This window comes from Crocodylus porosus, unplaced genomic scaffold (genome assembly GCF_001723895.1).
Source record: "Crocodylus porosus isolate Cpor-Errol unplaced genomic scaffold, CroPor_comp1, whole genome shotgun sequence".
NCBI classification, from domain to species: domain Eukaryota; kingdom Metazoa; phylum Chordata; order Crocodylia; family Crocodylidae; genus Crocodylus; species Crocodylus porosus.
Window position 1 is genome coordinate 22,299,927 of NW_017728943.1, and position 13,614 is coordinate 22,313,540.

The following is a 13,614-nucleotide window of genomic DNA, read 5'->3' on the forward strand; positions in this document are numbered from 1 at the left end:
ATAAAGCCCTGTTCCAAAGATGGGTGGGGGTCAATTATGGACCATAGTGAGTGGTAGAGGACTTTACAGTTCTGGTGCCTCAATGCCTGGCATAGACCTTGAGGTGTTAATGGGAGCTATTGAGACATAGCACCATCCCTCATACACCCATGTTTCAAACCTGGGTTATTGCAGGGCAGGGTTCATTTATGGGGAGATACTTCTTCAGTGTTCCTATTCATTGATCCAGTAAATGCCAATATCTCAACCCCAGGGTTCATGAACGGGTTCCTAGAGTCATCCTAAACCCCACAAGTTCTTAGTGGATGGGTGGTACACCACCTGCCCCCCACCTCTCCTCTATGCTAGAGGGCAAAGGCTCTGCTGTGACAACACCAAACACATGGCCTTCTGATCTGGACTATCATTCAAATGCAAATAGCAGGTCAGTTTTAATGCTAATAGATTATATTCAGGTACCATATCTATTCAGATGACTCCCTTAGTGAGCTTTGGTGGTGCTATGCGATGAACAATGACCCTACTGAATACTGGCAAACAATATGGCTTCATAGACATTTCATAGATTCATAGACATTAGGGCTGGAAGGGACCTCAAAAGATCATCAAGTCCAGCCCCCTGCCCAAGGGGCAGGAAGTCAGCAGGGATCATAGGATCTCAGCAAGATAAGCATCCAAATTTTTCTTGAAGGTGTTCAATGTGGGTGCTTCAACCACCTCCAATGGCAGGTTATTCCAGACCTTAGGAGCTCAGACAGTAAAGAAATTCTTCCTTATGTCCAGCCTGAAATGGTCTTGCAGTAATTTATAACCGTTTGACCTGGCTTCATGGAATCCAGGTGGAATGAGTGAGGAGGACCAAATGGAGTTTCCAAGTGAAATGTTTGAGGGGTTTGTTTGTTTTTTTTCCTTTTCATATTATAACAAGGATTTTACTAACTCAGTTGTTGGAATCCCATGGATATTTCTTTTGTTGAATGTTCCATGGGAAATGCATTTTTAACCTGCAAAACAAAATTAAGAAACTGCCAAGGCAGATACCTTGCTAAACATCTGGTTATTATTATTAGGATTTGCCCCCTTTTCAAGCCTTTGATTGTGATGTGTGGACCCATTTTAATTTGATTTCCTTTCCCTTTGACTATATTTTAATTTGATATACAGTAGAAGTAGCCTTATTTACAATTCTGGCAGGTCCAGCCCTGATGGAACACAATACATGGGTTTTTTTCTAGTAAGCCTGGTACATGACCAGGTAACCAACTTTTAGTTTGACAGGTTTTTCAAGTGGCCCAAAATGCCCGTCCATCTGATTGCATTTTACCTTTAAAGTCTGGGCATTTGTATTTTTTTCTGCCAGTCATGGCTTGGTGAGGAGTAATCTCAAGGGCAACTGTTGTTTTTTACAAAGCCCTGAGAATCAAAGACTATGTAACATTTCAATCTCTGCCTTGTTGGCTTACTACTTTTCTTAGAGCCAATTTTTAAAGTGTGGTTTGCCCATTTCAGTTGTCCCAAGCTCTGGGGATTCTTAATTCCAGATGCCTGACAAGTTCTTTTTATTAAATTGAATTATCTTACCAGCTTGCTGTAAGCTTACCAAATTTATTTGTGCAAACCATATTTATCCAATTTACTTTTATTTTTTTCATTAGATACAATTAAAAATGAGGTACTCATATTAATTAACATTGTTTGCCTTGCCACAACCATCCTTTATGTCAAATTTTGACTTACACAGAAACCGTTTACCAGTTATACTTAATGGGTGTCAATGACAACAAAGGCTAAACTGAGGGTGCCAGACAAGTTTGCTCTTTCCACGGGGGAGCTGAGGGTTTGCATTGATTCCCCTCCTAGTTAGTCTTTAGAGCCTTCTTCCCAATTTTATAGCTATGTTTAGCTCCCTGCATAATTTCCCATGGCTGCTGTCTTTTTTTATGAAACTGCACTTTTTTGGGGAAGAACAGTTTTAACACTAGGAGGGTCACTAATTTACCCTTTATATGAGGGAGAAGTGCTGAAAAATCCTTTGGATTCATACATTTTTTACATGAATAAACCAAATTACCCACAATGTAGTGGTTTCGTTTTCTTGGCAGCTTTACTGCCAATGTGTCTTGTAAGGCTGTAGCAGCCTGTAGTGCTTTTACAGTTACAGCATTTATCAACACTTTTCTTGAGCTGCTCCTTCTTCCACAATAAATTTTTAGCTCTAGATTTTGATGCTGGACTAAATTTCCATAATACTTTGCAACCTTCCAGAGAGCCCATATGACTCCTGCTTTCTTTTGGCTTGGTGTCAGTAACCAAAACATTGCATGCCTTAAAAGCCTACTTTAAGATGTCATGTCCTTGAAAGGTACTCAAACTCCAGGGACAGGTACCTTTTTCTTGGACCCATTTCTCTACCAGTGTCTAGTCCCCACCAGCAGAAGGGTACTGGTCTGGGGTGGTCATTCTTACCAAAAGGGTGTGACCCTAGTCACTGTAGCCTCCCATGGCTTTCCCCCAAGCATTGGGTGTTTGGGTTCTTCATGAACCTAGCCGTAGCTTCTTGGGCTGCATGGCCAGGCTATTGGGAGCGTCCTCAGGTTAGTTACCCAGGGGTCTCTCCTGCCACATCTTTGATGATAAGTTGGTTTCTTTCGGGAGGACAATGTCTGGTCCCGCCTCCCCTGGTACTTTCCCTCGGCTGTCCTCATGGTTGTATCTTCTCAGGGCTCCACCTCCTCTAACACCAACTGCGATGTTGTTCGTCAGGGCCAGTACTTGGGCCCCGCTTTTGGCTCAGTTTCTTAGGGGCTGTGGTCATTAGCTAGTGATGGTACTCACACCAAGCGCTTTCTGCGGCCTCTCTTTCACTCTCAGTTTAGGCGGAGCCAAACTACTCCTGCCATCCAGCCCCCCTTGATATGTCGTTTGCTCCCTGAGTTCGGTACCTGGCGCCTGTCACCTGGGTCAGAGTCCCTCCCTCATCGTCTTCACCAGTGTCCCAGTCACTGCGGCTGCCACCCTCAATCCACACTGGCTTTGTTAGCAACTCCTCGGGACCTCGCTGGCCCAGCATTCCCTCGGTGCTTCCCTTCTGAGGGAGCCACTAAATCTCCACCACTGGATTGTTCATTTACTCTGGCCCCACTGTGCCAGCCAGGGACACCGTTTCCAGTCACCCCAGCTTCCTTCCAGCCGGACCTTTTCTCTGGGTGCCAGGCACCTGCCCAGCCAATCAGCCATGCCTAGGTGGACACAAGAGCCATTCCCAGCTCCGCTGTGGTTTTTTTCTTTGATCTTCATCTGCAGCAGCTCCAGATGCTGCGGTTTCACTTTCACTGAGATCAGCTGTCAGTGCGGCTTCGCTCCGTCTCTCCCCAGACTTCAGTAAGTTTCCACCAGAGTCACCAAGAAGGACTAGCTACTATAATTTGCCAGTGTCTCAGTTATCCCTTTCCAAGACCAAAATGACTTACTTCTGCAGTCAGACCCTGGGAACTGATAAACAAACTACCTCAGTTTTATCTAAAAAGCTAAACAGACAACCTACATCCATGGTTGCCTGATGACCTACATCCACAGTTATGCCTGGGGGAAGACCTTGTCAAAGGCTAAAAAGATGACCTCCAGCCACAATCATCTGACCACCTACATCCACAGTCGTGACTTGAAAACACCTGTTTTAGATCTTCCAGAATGACATTATCTGACCTGCATCCCTTCACAGGGCAAAAATAATCATGCCATGTTTCTGAACCTACATCCACAGTCCAAACAACATGGGGGAACCTACATCCACAGTTCACACCCATCACCCGGCCGCCCACATTCTCCACCAATTTGTTGCGTCCCTTTGATGCTATAATGGGTCTTATACCAGGCAAGAAGAGTAAGGCATGGTTGTTCTAAACTAAAAGCAAGTTTATTGAACCATAACAGACACAATTTTAATTCAAGGTGAAGTAGCAGTAGCAGTAGCAGTTTAAAAATTTTAGATTTGTAGCTAATAAAAAAGCAGACTCTCACCACCCCATAACATTATGAATGCAACTTCACTGTTGATCAGGCCATGATGTCTTGTCCAGGGATCCTGGTTCCCATGTCTGATGTCAAGACAGGATCTCGGATTGGTGACAGGATCTCTTCAGGCTTCTTCAGGAGTGTTCTGAAGGGTACGCTCTCTCACTTCTTTTTTTATACCATATATTTTTATTACATAAAATTAATTTAAGCCTTCCTTCTAATGCATATTAATAATCTTGCTTCTGTTTGCCAAATATGGTTACCTGTAACTGGAATTTTCTATTCTGAGGAACTCTTTTCATTCTTAGGTCGGGGTAGGTTTTACTTTGACTGTTCCTCTTTTGCCCAGGTTCAATTTAGTTAGCTAACTTCCTAATTCATTTTAAGTCAGGGACAGTATTTTTCCATCTTCTCCTTTCACTGAGTGCAGGTCTTGAACACAGTTCAAGCTAAGCATGCAGCTTGAGCTGAGTACAAGGGTCATACCCAGGCCTGAAGGCCTCTGGGTCCCAACAGGAGGGGCTATAGCCACCCCAAAAGTGCACAGAACCATGCACACAGCTGCACACATCTGGGCCGGTATCTATGGCATCACAGTGCAGCTGCCTCAGGGGTCTCCATGGAAACTGGTCCAAGATGCTACAGTGGGGGCTGTTGAGAAATGCAGTCCATAAACAGAAGAAATAAAATGGAAGGACGAACCTCAAACTCCCCACCCGCAGTGCCTACTGTAATTTGGTATGCTGCAGTGGTGGTGGTCCATACACCACCACCAATATTTTACAAGGTCCCTCCACCCCACCTCCACACCCATCACCACGGACCACCATTAGAAAACAGAGGCCAGCAGCAGCAAATGGCAAGTTTGCAATTGAGGGTGTGTGGCACCTCTTCTTAGCACTTTAATATTTCTTGATAACTTTCAGGTTTCTAAGAATTGCCTTCCAGAACCCCCTCACAAGGGAAATGCTGCTTCCTAGACCCACCCCCTGTGCTACAAGTGTGATTTTTAGGTAAGGATAGAAGTCTCCCACAGGAGATTTTATATTCTGTAGAGGGAAGCCAGTAAAGTGGTTTTGGGAGTATGGGCCAAAACCCATCTTCTTTCTTCCCTTGCAGGACTCTGAGAAGAGCAGAAATTGAGGAAGGACAGGAATGAAGAATAAAAAGATTAGATGGTAGAAGACGAAGAAGATTAGATTAGATTAGATTAGAAGAATAGATTAGAACAGAGGTAGAATAATATATAGAGCATAATGGATATAATATAGATAGAATAGATATATTTTTATAATGTATATATACATATTTTAAGTATTTTGTATTTATGTTTATATTTTATATTGTATTTTTATAATGTGATTTTTTAATGTTTTATAATGGGTGGATGGGTGTTTTTTTCTCTTTAAGGTACAGGCTCTTTATTTTTTTTAAATATTTTCTTTTTTTAATTTGTATTTCTTATTTTTAAAACATTTATTTTCTTATAGGTATTTATTTATTTAAGAGCTATTTATTTGTTTTATACTGCACATACATACACACACACACACACACACATATATATAAAATCACTGCATTAAAAAAAGCTAAAAATTTAAAATAAATCTGTGGCATTTTTCCTTTCATAGGCAGATTGGCATGGGAGTTCACACAGTTTGGGGGTGTTGGAGGGGTTCCATGCAGCTTGGTGTGGGGATTCCTGCCAACCATGGGCCACCTGGAGCCCCCATGATGATGAGAGTCGTGAGCATTGGGCAGGGGCTGGGAAGCTACAAAGCGCAGGGCACCTATATGAGCAGGTATGGGAAGCTGTGCAGCATAGGAATAGGGCATGGCAAGATGGGGGCTACAAAGTACCAGGTGCAGACTGGGCTCTGTCTGGGCAGTGGGGGCTGCCTCAGGGGCTGGTTGGGATCTAGTCTGGTAATGCTACAGAACTCCCAGCTCTGTTTGGAGGAAGTCAGGGCAGGGGATCTCATCAGCTGGCCTGAAAGGGCCTTTGCAGGTAAATTGCTGCTACCTGTTCTGAAGTCTCCTCAAGGGGGGATGGATTATGCATTAGAGTAGTGATGGGGTCTGGGTTTTGGTGCCATTGAAATGGAGTCTGCTGCCTAGTTGACCGAGTTCCTGGCCATCTCAGCACAGAGCAGTGGGTCCTGAAGATGATTTCCCTCCAGGGCAACCCCTGTTCCTGGCTCGAGGCTAGCAATGAGTAGTAGTGATGCCTGTTCTCTGTCAGAGGCACCTTGCACATAACACCCCCCATTAGGTCATTTTGCAGGTAACCGGGGGTGGGTGGACGCTGGGGGAGTTGATCTCGGAGTTCAGTATGGGCTGGATAACAACCCACTCTGCCCTGCTGGACCTGGACAAGCTCCCAGAGTTCAACAGGTGGGCAGCTTGGCGGTGCCATTACAACCACAACCTTGTTTCTCTGCAGATCTCCACCCCTCCAAGGACTCCACCTGCCTTCTTGTTTAGCCTGCTTCTCAGGTGTAGCCTCCTTGCTGTGGTCCTATGAGCTTCCTGCTTCTCCCCCGCTCAGAGAAGGTTCCAGCAGCCCCTGTCAGCATCCTGCCTGTCAGACCCCATGGAGGCTTAAGGGGTCATTTGATCCCAGTATTCATTTCTGCCCAGGGCAGGGGGTCAGACTTCATGATCTGCTCAGGTCCCTTCCGACCTTAACAACTGTGACAGGCTGGCTGGCAGTGACCTAGCCCAGGGGTTTTGAAAGGGCAAAAGATGATAGGAGGACTTGGGATTCCCTTTCCACATCAATCAGGCCCCAGAAACTCACCCCCCCCCGTGTCCAAAGTCATCATGCAAGGCCCATAACGCAAGGGCCTTATACTTCCGAGGGAGGACCAGCTGCCAATATTTCCATCCTTCTGGGTCCTGCACCTCCCGATGTAGCACTCCATCAAACAAGCGAAGACTTTCCCACTCCCTCAACAGGAGGTGGGCTGCTGGGGTAGTATTATTAAGGGTCACGGGGTGGGTATTCCCTGATCTCCGGACACGCAGCACCTCTCGCACATCTGGGTCCTGTTCTTGCGCCGTCTGCCATTCTGTGGCCATGACCTGGGGCAACAAAGAGGGAGTCAGCATGGTGTACTGAACCCAGGCCTCTGGGATCCCCTCAGGGGGCAACCCCAACACCTAAGCCATGCAAACGGTACTTTCCCTTGTCCCCACAGGGTCTTGTATCTGCAGGTCACAAATGGTCCTCACTGTCTCGGGGCTCCAAACACTCCCGGGGTTGCTGGGGAGTTGTCGAGACAGGGCATCAGCATCCACGTTCTTTTGTCCCGCTCGATAGTGCAGGCTGAAGGTGTAGTTGGCTAGTGTCATGATCCAGCATTGGCCAGTCACATCCAACTTAGTGCTGGTGAGCACATAGGTAAGGGGATTATTGTCTGTCCACACCTGGAAGGTAGTCCCATACAGATAGTCCCAGAATTTCTCAGTGACAGCCCACTTGAGGGCCAGGAATTCAAGCTTATGTACCGGGTAGCGTGTCTCGCTGGGTGACAATTGCCTGCTGGCAAAAGCCACTGGTTGCTGTTGTCCATCGTGTTCCTGGTACAGTACAGCCCCCAGTCCTGACAGGCTAGCATCTGTGTGCAAAATAAAAGAGCAGCTGGGATCAGCATATGCCAGCACAGGTGCCTGCGTCAACCACCAAATCACCTCCTGAAAGGCATCTTCACATCGTGAGTCCCATTGGGAACCAAAAGGCTCTGTGGGGCTTTGTGTCACAGGAAGCCCATTTAAGCCACTGTTTCATCCCTTCTCGCAGGGCAACCTTCCCACCTGGTGTCCACGAGTTAGGGCATTTAAAGGTCCGGTTACTTTAGCATAGTCTTTAATGAATCGCCGATAGAAACCCGCAAATCTCAGGAACCTTTTCAATTCCCTAAAGTTCTTGGGTCGAGGCCAGGTAGTCACAGCACTTACCTTCTCTGGATCAGTGCTGACCCCTTCCTGTGATACAATATGTCCTACGTACTTCACAGAGGCCTGGCAGAACTTACATTTTTCAATGGCCAACTTAAGTCCAGCAGTTTCCAGCCAATCGAATACCCAGAGTAGCCGTTCTTCATGTTCCTCCAGGGTCTTTCCGAAAACAATAATATCATCTAAATAAACCAGTACTTGGGTCATGTGCATATCCCCAGCCACCTTCTCCATTAGTCGCTCCACCCCCTTATCCTCCCCCACATCCCAGTCATACAGGGAGAAAACACGGGCTCAAGCCCCGAGTTTTTCCCTGAGCTGAGCTTTACAGGCTTCAGGCACTGGAGAATTCCTGAAAAAGAACCTCGAAGGGTCAGTTGGAGGGGGGTTTCCCTCCTGCTTAGGGTTCACCATTTCAGCTTCCTTTATCAAGGCTGCCTTCTGTCCCAGGTGGACCACAATATCTTTCAAGGTTAGGTTAACCACTATCATGGTAACCGGATCTTGGTTGAGTCCTTTTGTCTCGATCATGTCATCAGGGACCCTCAGTGCACCAGGTCTCTCTGTCCTGGTGGGGGTCTCCACCACCAGCAGCTTATTCTTTCCATTCCTCTCAGTCCAATTGCATACAGTAGGCAAAGCCCATTGGCCCTGTGCAGGGACTCACTGGGGCTTTGCTCCAGAGAAGTGCAGGGTCCCCACAACCTCAGGGTGACCCATCTCTCTATGCTCCCATCGGTCATACGCCTCTGAGCACAAGGCATGCATCATTAACCGTTGTTGGTAATCTGGGCCAGCCTGTTGTTTACAGTACCAAGCAAGAACCTGCAAAAGGCTGGAGTTGGTCCCTACAATTAGAGTGGCCCCTTTCATCCACCCTGGATCAGGGCATACTAGAGTGATGGTCGATACTTCTTCTTCCACCCCAGCTATTTGAGCAGGGAATTTTAGCCTCACATTCACATAACCTCTGTAAGGATACTGTTCCTGGCTTAAGCCTCAAAGTCCCAACCCCATAAGGGGAAGCAAAGGCAGGTGTCTCAGATGTTCCTCATAGAAGGATTCAAATAGGATGGTAACCTGGGACCCGCTGTCTAGAATGGCCCGGCACGGGCGACCATTCACCATCACGGGGACCTCTGCATGGGGTCCCACTAGCCCCTTTGGCAGTGAATTTACTGAGAGTAATGTGCGGGAGTCTGTCTGGGTCTGGAGTGGAGCTGACTCCATTGCTCTGCCCCTTTCCCATTTCCTGCTGCCCAGCACCCTTTTAACCTTTCAAATACCGATTCAGGGTTCTCAGGCTGGGTGCACTCCCGAGCCATGTGCCCTGGCTCCCCACATCTATAGCAGAACCCCGGGGCCCTAGAGCGGGTATGGGGCTGAGGTCCTCCCGAGGCACGAGGATGGGGCAAGGGCTGACCCCTGGGGGGAGTTCTGGACATGGCAGCTGCTAGTGCTGGAGCAACAGGCTCCTCCTCCACTCCCAACAAAGTGTACTCATGGGGAGCCACCGATAGCACCCGACCCATGGGTCCTCTCCAGGGGGAAACATCCTCTGGGATCCATATAGTCTCTCAGAGTCTGGATATCTCTTCCTCTTCATGAATCTCTCAGAGGAGGTGACTGAAGTCAGGTGGGCTGCTCCTGCTCCCCGCTAAGTTGAGGTTCTGGAGTAAGTCCACGCTATACCATGCCCCAATACAAATTTGCTGGAGCCGTAGCTGATTGGCGTCAGTGACACTAAGTGCTCCTTGGGTCATCAGGCGTTGTAGCATGAGCTCTAAGCGAAGGACGTATGCTGAAAGAGTCTCACCCTTGAGCTGGAAAGTTCCCAGCAATTCGTAGTACACCCCTGCACTCCCTGTGGGTTGGCCAAAAGCATCCTCAAGGACCTGCATGCATTGCTGGGTGGTGATAGCAGGGTTCTGGAGTTTGGCAGTCCTCACAACCCCAAAGGCAGGCTCCCTCAGGACCTCCAGCAGACAGTGTCACTTATCCTCATCAGGTATTTGCCAAGTCAGTAAAGTCTCTTGAACATGGGAGAGCCAAGAGTCAAATCCTTTCTCCCCTGCAGGGACTGGCAGGTTCCCAAGAAACTCCAGAGTCTCTCATAGGCTGCCTGTTCACTGGAGGAATGGGTCACCTCCCACAGAATCTGCTGGAAAACCCTCACTGATTCCGGGGTAGCTTCAGTACCAGCAGTTTGCCCCACTCCCCCCTGCACAGTCCCATCACTCCCAGAATGTACAGTATACTGGTCGGCAATGGACATGTCTCCTGGTGGCTCTCTCTCTCTCTACAGGGGTACACAGTGCTTGAATAATATTCTAGCACCCTCTACATGGGAATCCCAGACGAGCCCCCAAAATGTAACCCGAGCGGTACTCCAAGAGGTACCCCCTCTCCAGTTGAAGGGATCAAAGCAGGTGCACAAGTGCTGTGGGAGGTGTAGGGACTCTCCTCCTCTCTAGAGCAGAGCCAGACCACCAATGGGGACTTAACCATATACCTTTTAATACTGGGAACATAACAGGCATAAATCAGAGGGTATAGTGGACACTATAACACCCCAAGGGGGCAGGATTCAACAAAGGTTAGACACTTACAATCACTGACAAAACAGAGTTAACAAAATATGAAACTCAAACAGCAGAACAAAAAATATGGGTTACTGAAACATACAAAGGGCACAAAATGCAAAATGTCAAATGACAAGGAAATATAGGACCTTGGTACCTGGAGGGGGAGAAAGGGGGGAACACAATGGCCCCTTCCCACTGCAAGAAAGTTTACTTCTTCTTAGCTCACTCACCCCAAATCACCTCAGCTGGGACTTAAACCTAGATCTCCCAAGTGATAGTCAGGAACACTACCACACAGCCACTACAGGGGTCCCTGCTTCATCCTGCTAGGGGTCTTGACCTTCCTGGAGCCCAGCCTTACATCAAGCTGCCTGACCTCTGATTGGAGGAGCTGGAAGCAGGGCTGGGAACTCCTCAGGTCGCTGCTCAGATCATTCCTGGAGCTGGGGAGCCTCTCCTGCTGGCTGCAGCCTCTTCTTGGGGATGCTGGAGCCTAGTGGGGAGCCTCTCCTGCCGGCCACATGCCATGCTGCTGAGGGTCCCACTGCTGCCTGCAGGTCCTGCTCTTTCAGGGCACTGCTCCTGCCCCGCGGCCTCAGCTCTAACCAGCTCTATGAAGCTCTTTCCTTGTTGTCCCTCACTGGTCTGTCCCCTGAGTCAGTCCACGCTGCCCCTTTTATCCCCCTCCAGGTGACCCAAGGGGCCAATCAGGGGACATGGAGGGGGAGTGTCTGGGGCCTGACTGGTGCGGAAAAGGAATTCTAAGTCCTGCCTATCTACACGCCATCCAGAGCTCAAAACCCATGGAGCTGGTGTGCATGGATTTCCTAGCCTTAGGAGGGGAGGGGCACTGAAAGGGGAATGTGCTGGTTGTGACAGACCACTTCACCCGATATGCCTAGGCCTTCCCTACATGAGTTCAAACAGCAAGGACAGTTGGCAAAGTCCTGTGGGAAAAGTACTTCTCCGTGTTTGGGCTGCCCACAAAAATCCACTCCGATCAGGGGCGAGATTTTGAAAGCTGGTTGTTGCATGAAGTACTGACAGTGGCTGGCATACAGAAATCAAGGACTACACCCTACCACCCCCAAGGGGATCCCCACCCTGAGCGCTTCAATCGCACTGTCTTGCATATGCTGGGTACCCTCCAGCAGAAACAGAAGGCCTCATGGAGCTAGCATATCGCATACCTGGTGCATGCCTACAACTCCACTAGGAATGATGCAACGGGGGTCAGTCCGTATTTACTCATGTTCAGGAGGGAGCCCCGGTTACCCATAGATTTGTGCTTTGGGGTAGAACGTGTCTACCAACAACACTTGACTCATGGTCAATATGCACAACAGCTTAGGGACTGTCTCCGTCGTGCATACCGACTGGCAGCCAAAACTGCTGGAAGAAACCAGCAACACCATAAGCAGCTTGATGATGCTTGCGTGCTTGAGCAAGGGTTACAAGAAGGAGACCGGGTGCTGCTGCGAAACCTGGGGCTAACTGGGAGACACAAAATCGCTGATCAGTAGCAGGCTGAACCCTATACAGTGGTGCGACAACTGGGAGACCTCCCAGTATATGAAATCTCCCCTGATTCTGGACCATGTCAAAGTCGCGTGGTCCACTGGAACCTCCTGCTGCCTATTGGTGAATTGGTGGGGCCCCCTCCGCTCGAGAGAGAACCACGAGAAGAGAGGCCTAGGTCTCCCCGTAGAAGGAGGCCTCGTGCCACCCAGCAGGCAGTTGTACCTGCAGCTCCCCCAGAGGACTCGGACTGTGACTGGTGGTACCCTGCTGACTTTCACAGAAGCTTAGGACCTGTCACTCCTCAGGGTGAAGGGGAGACAGGGACTGCTGGTGGGGCCCCGTTTGGCGAGACCAAAGGAGAAAACATCCCCATGCCTTGACCTGCCAGTGGGGCAGACTCCTCCAGTGAGAGGGAACCTGAGCCGCCGGGGCCCTCATGGAGTCGTGCCCCAGACCGCACCCCACGACCAAGGCGGGAGCTTCGGCCAGTTCGTCGCTTCACCGATGTCCCGGGGGTGCCGGGGGAGGTCCCCAACACTGTCCCTTGGGTCCAGTAGTCCCCCAGGCTGAGGCCTGTGCTTCACTGGGGATGGTGAAGGGTTCCGCGGGGGAGGATGCGACGGGCTGGCTGGCAGTGACCTAGCCCAGTGGTTTGGAAAGGGCAAAAGATGATAGGAGGACTTGGGATTCCCTTTCCTCACCCATCTGGTAATGATTTGGTCCAGGGGTTTTGAAGGGGTAGAAGATGATTGGAAGACTTAGGTTTCTTTTCTGCACCAGTCAGGCCCCAGAGACTCACCCCCCACCCAAGGGAGATAGTTGAACAAGCCCAACTGCTGGAAAGGACTGCTACCCAGAGGCAAATACTTGGGTATGCAAGTGTAGACACAGGCTGAGCTGCCTAACAGCAGGCTCAGGGATCCAGTGAGTGGCAAGTTTCTAGCTGAATCTACTACATGGCCTCGTACTCACAGGCATTTCCCCTTCGAGCAGTGGTTCCCAATCTGTGGTACAGAAACCACCAGTGGTATGCAGACAACCTGTCAGTGGTACACGTTAACAGATTTATTATAATTACTTTATATGCCAAAACTTTGCTGGTGGTACTAAAGGTTGTATCATTTTTAATTAGTGGTGTGCTATCTGTGAGAGTTTGGGAACCACTACCTTAGAGGACTGATGGCCAACTGAAATGTCACCCAAGGAATGCCTCCTGCTTGGAGTCTCCCTTCTTCCTGACGCACACTAGATTCTGGGTCTACTGCAGACCTCTGCTGAGGTCACAGCCAGCTTTAGCCTCTCAGCAACTTATGCACAACATTTTCCTGTAGCATTTGCATCCCTGTAAACTCCATAGTGTCGCACCCCATACGCCGGTGCACTCTTGACCTGCGAGCCTGGGTCGGCACGACCGGCTTGGCACGAGGAGGGGGATTTATGACCGGGCAGGTGGGTGATAACGGTGAGCAGGAGTCAGGATGATTTAAACACAGCGTGATGTTTTCACAAAAGATTTATTTTACTTACGCTT

At 49.0% G+C, this 13,614-nt stretch overlaps 1 protein-coding gene across 1 annotated transcript in view; it reads right to left on the reverse strand.

Moving 5' to 3' along the window:
- Window positions 1-787: 787 nt before the first annotated feature.
- LOC109319422 (vinculin-like) overlaps window positions 788-13,614 on the reverse strand; it is a 43,517-nt gene continuing 30,690 nt past the window's right edge. The window contains exon 8 of the mRNA XM_019548972.1: window positions 788-1,004. Within this exon, the coding sequence (XP_019404517.1) occupies window positions 936-1,004 (69 nt within the window). The 3' untranslated portion in view covers window positions 788-935. The remainder of the gene's footprint in view (window positions 1,005-13,614) is intronic.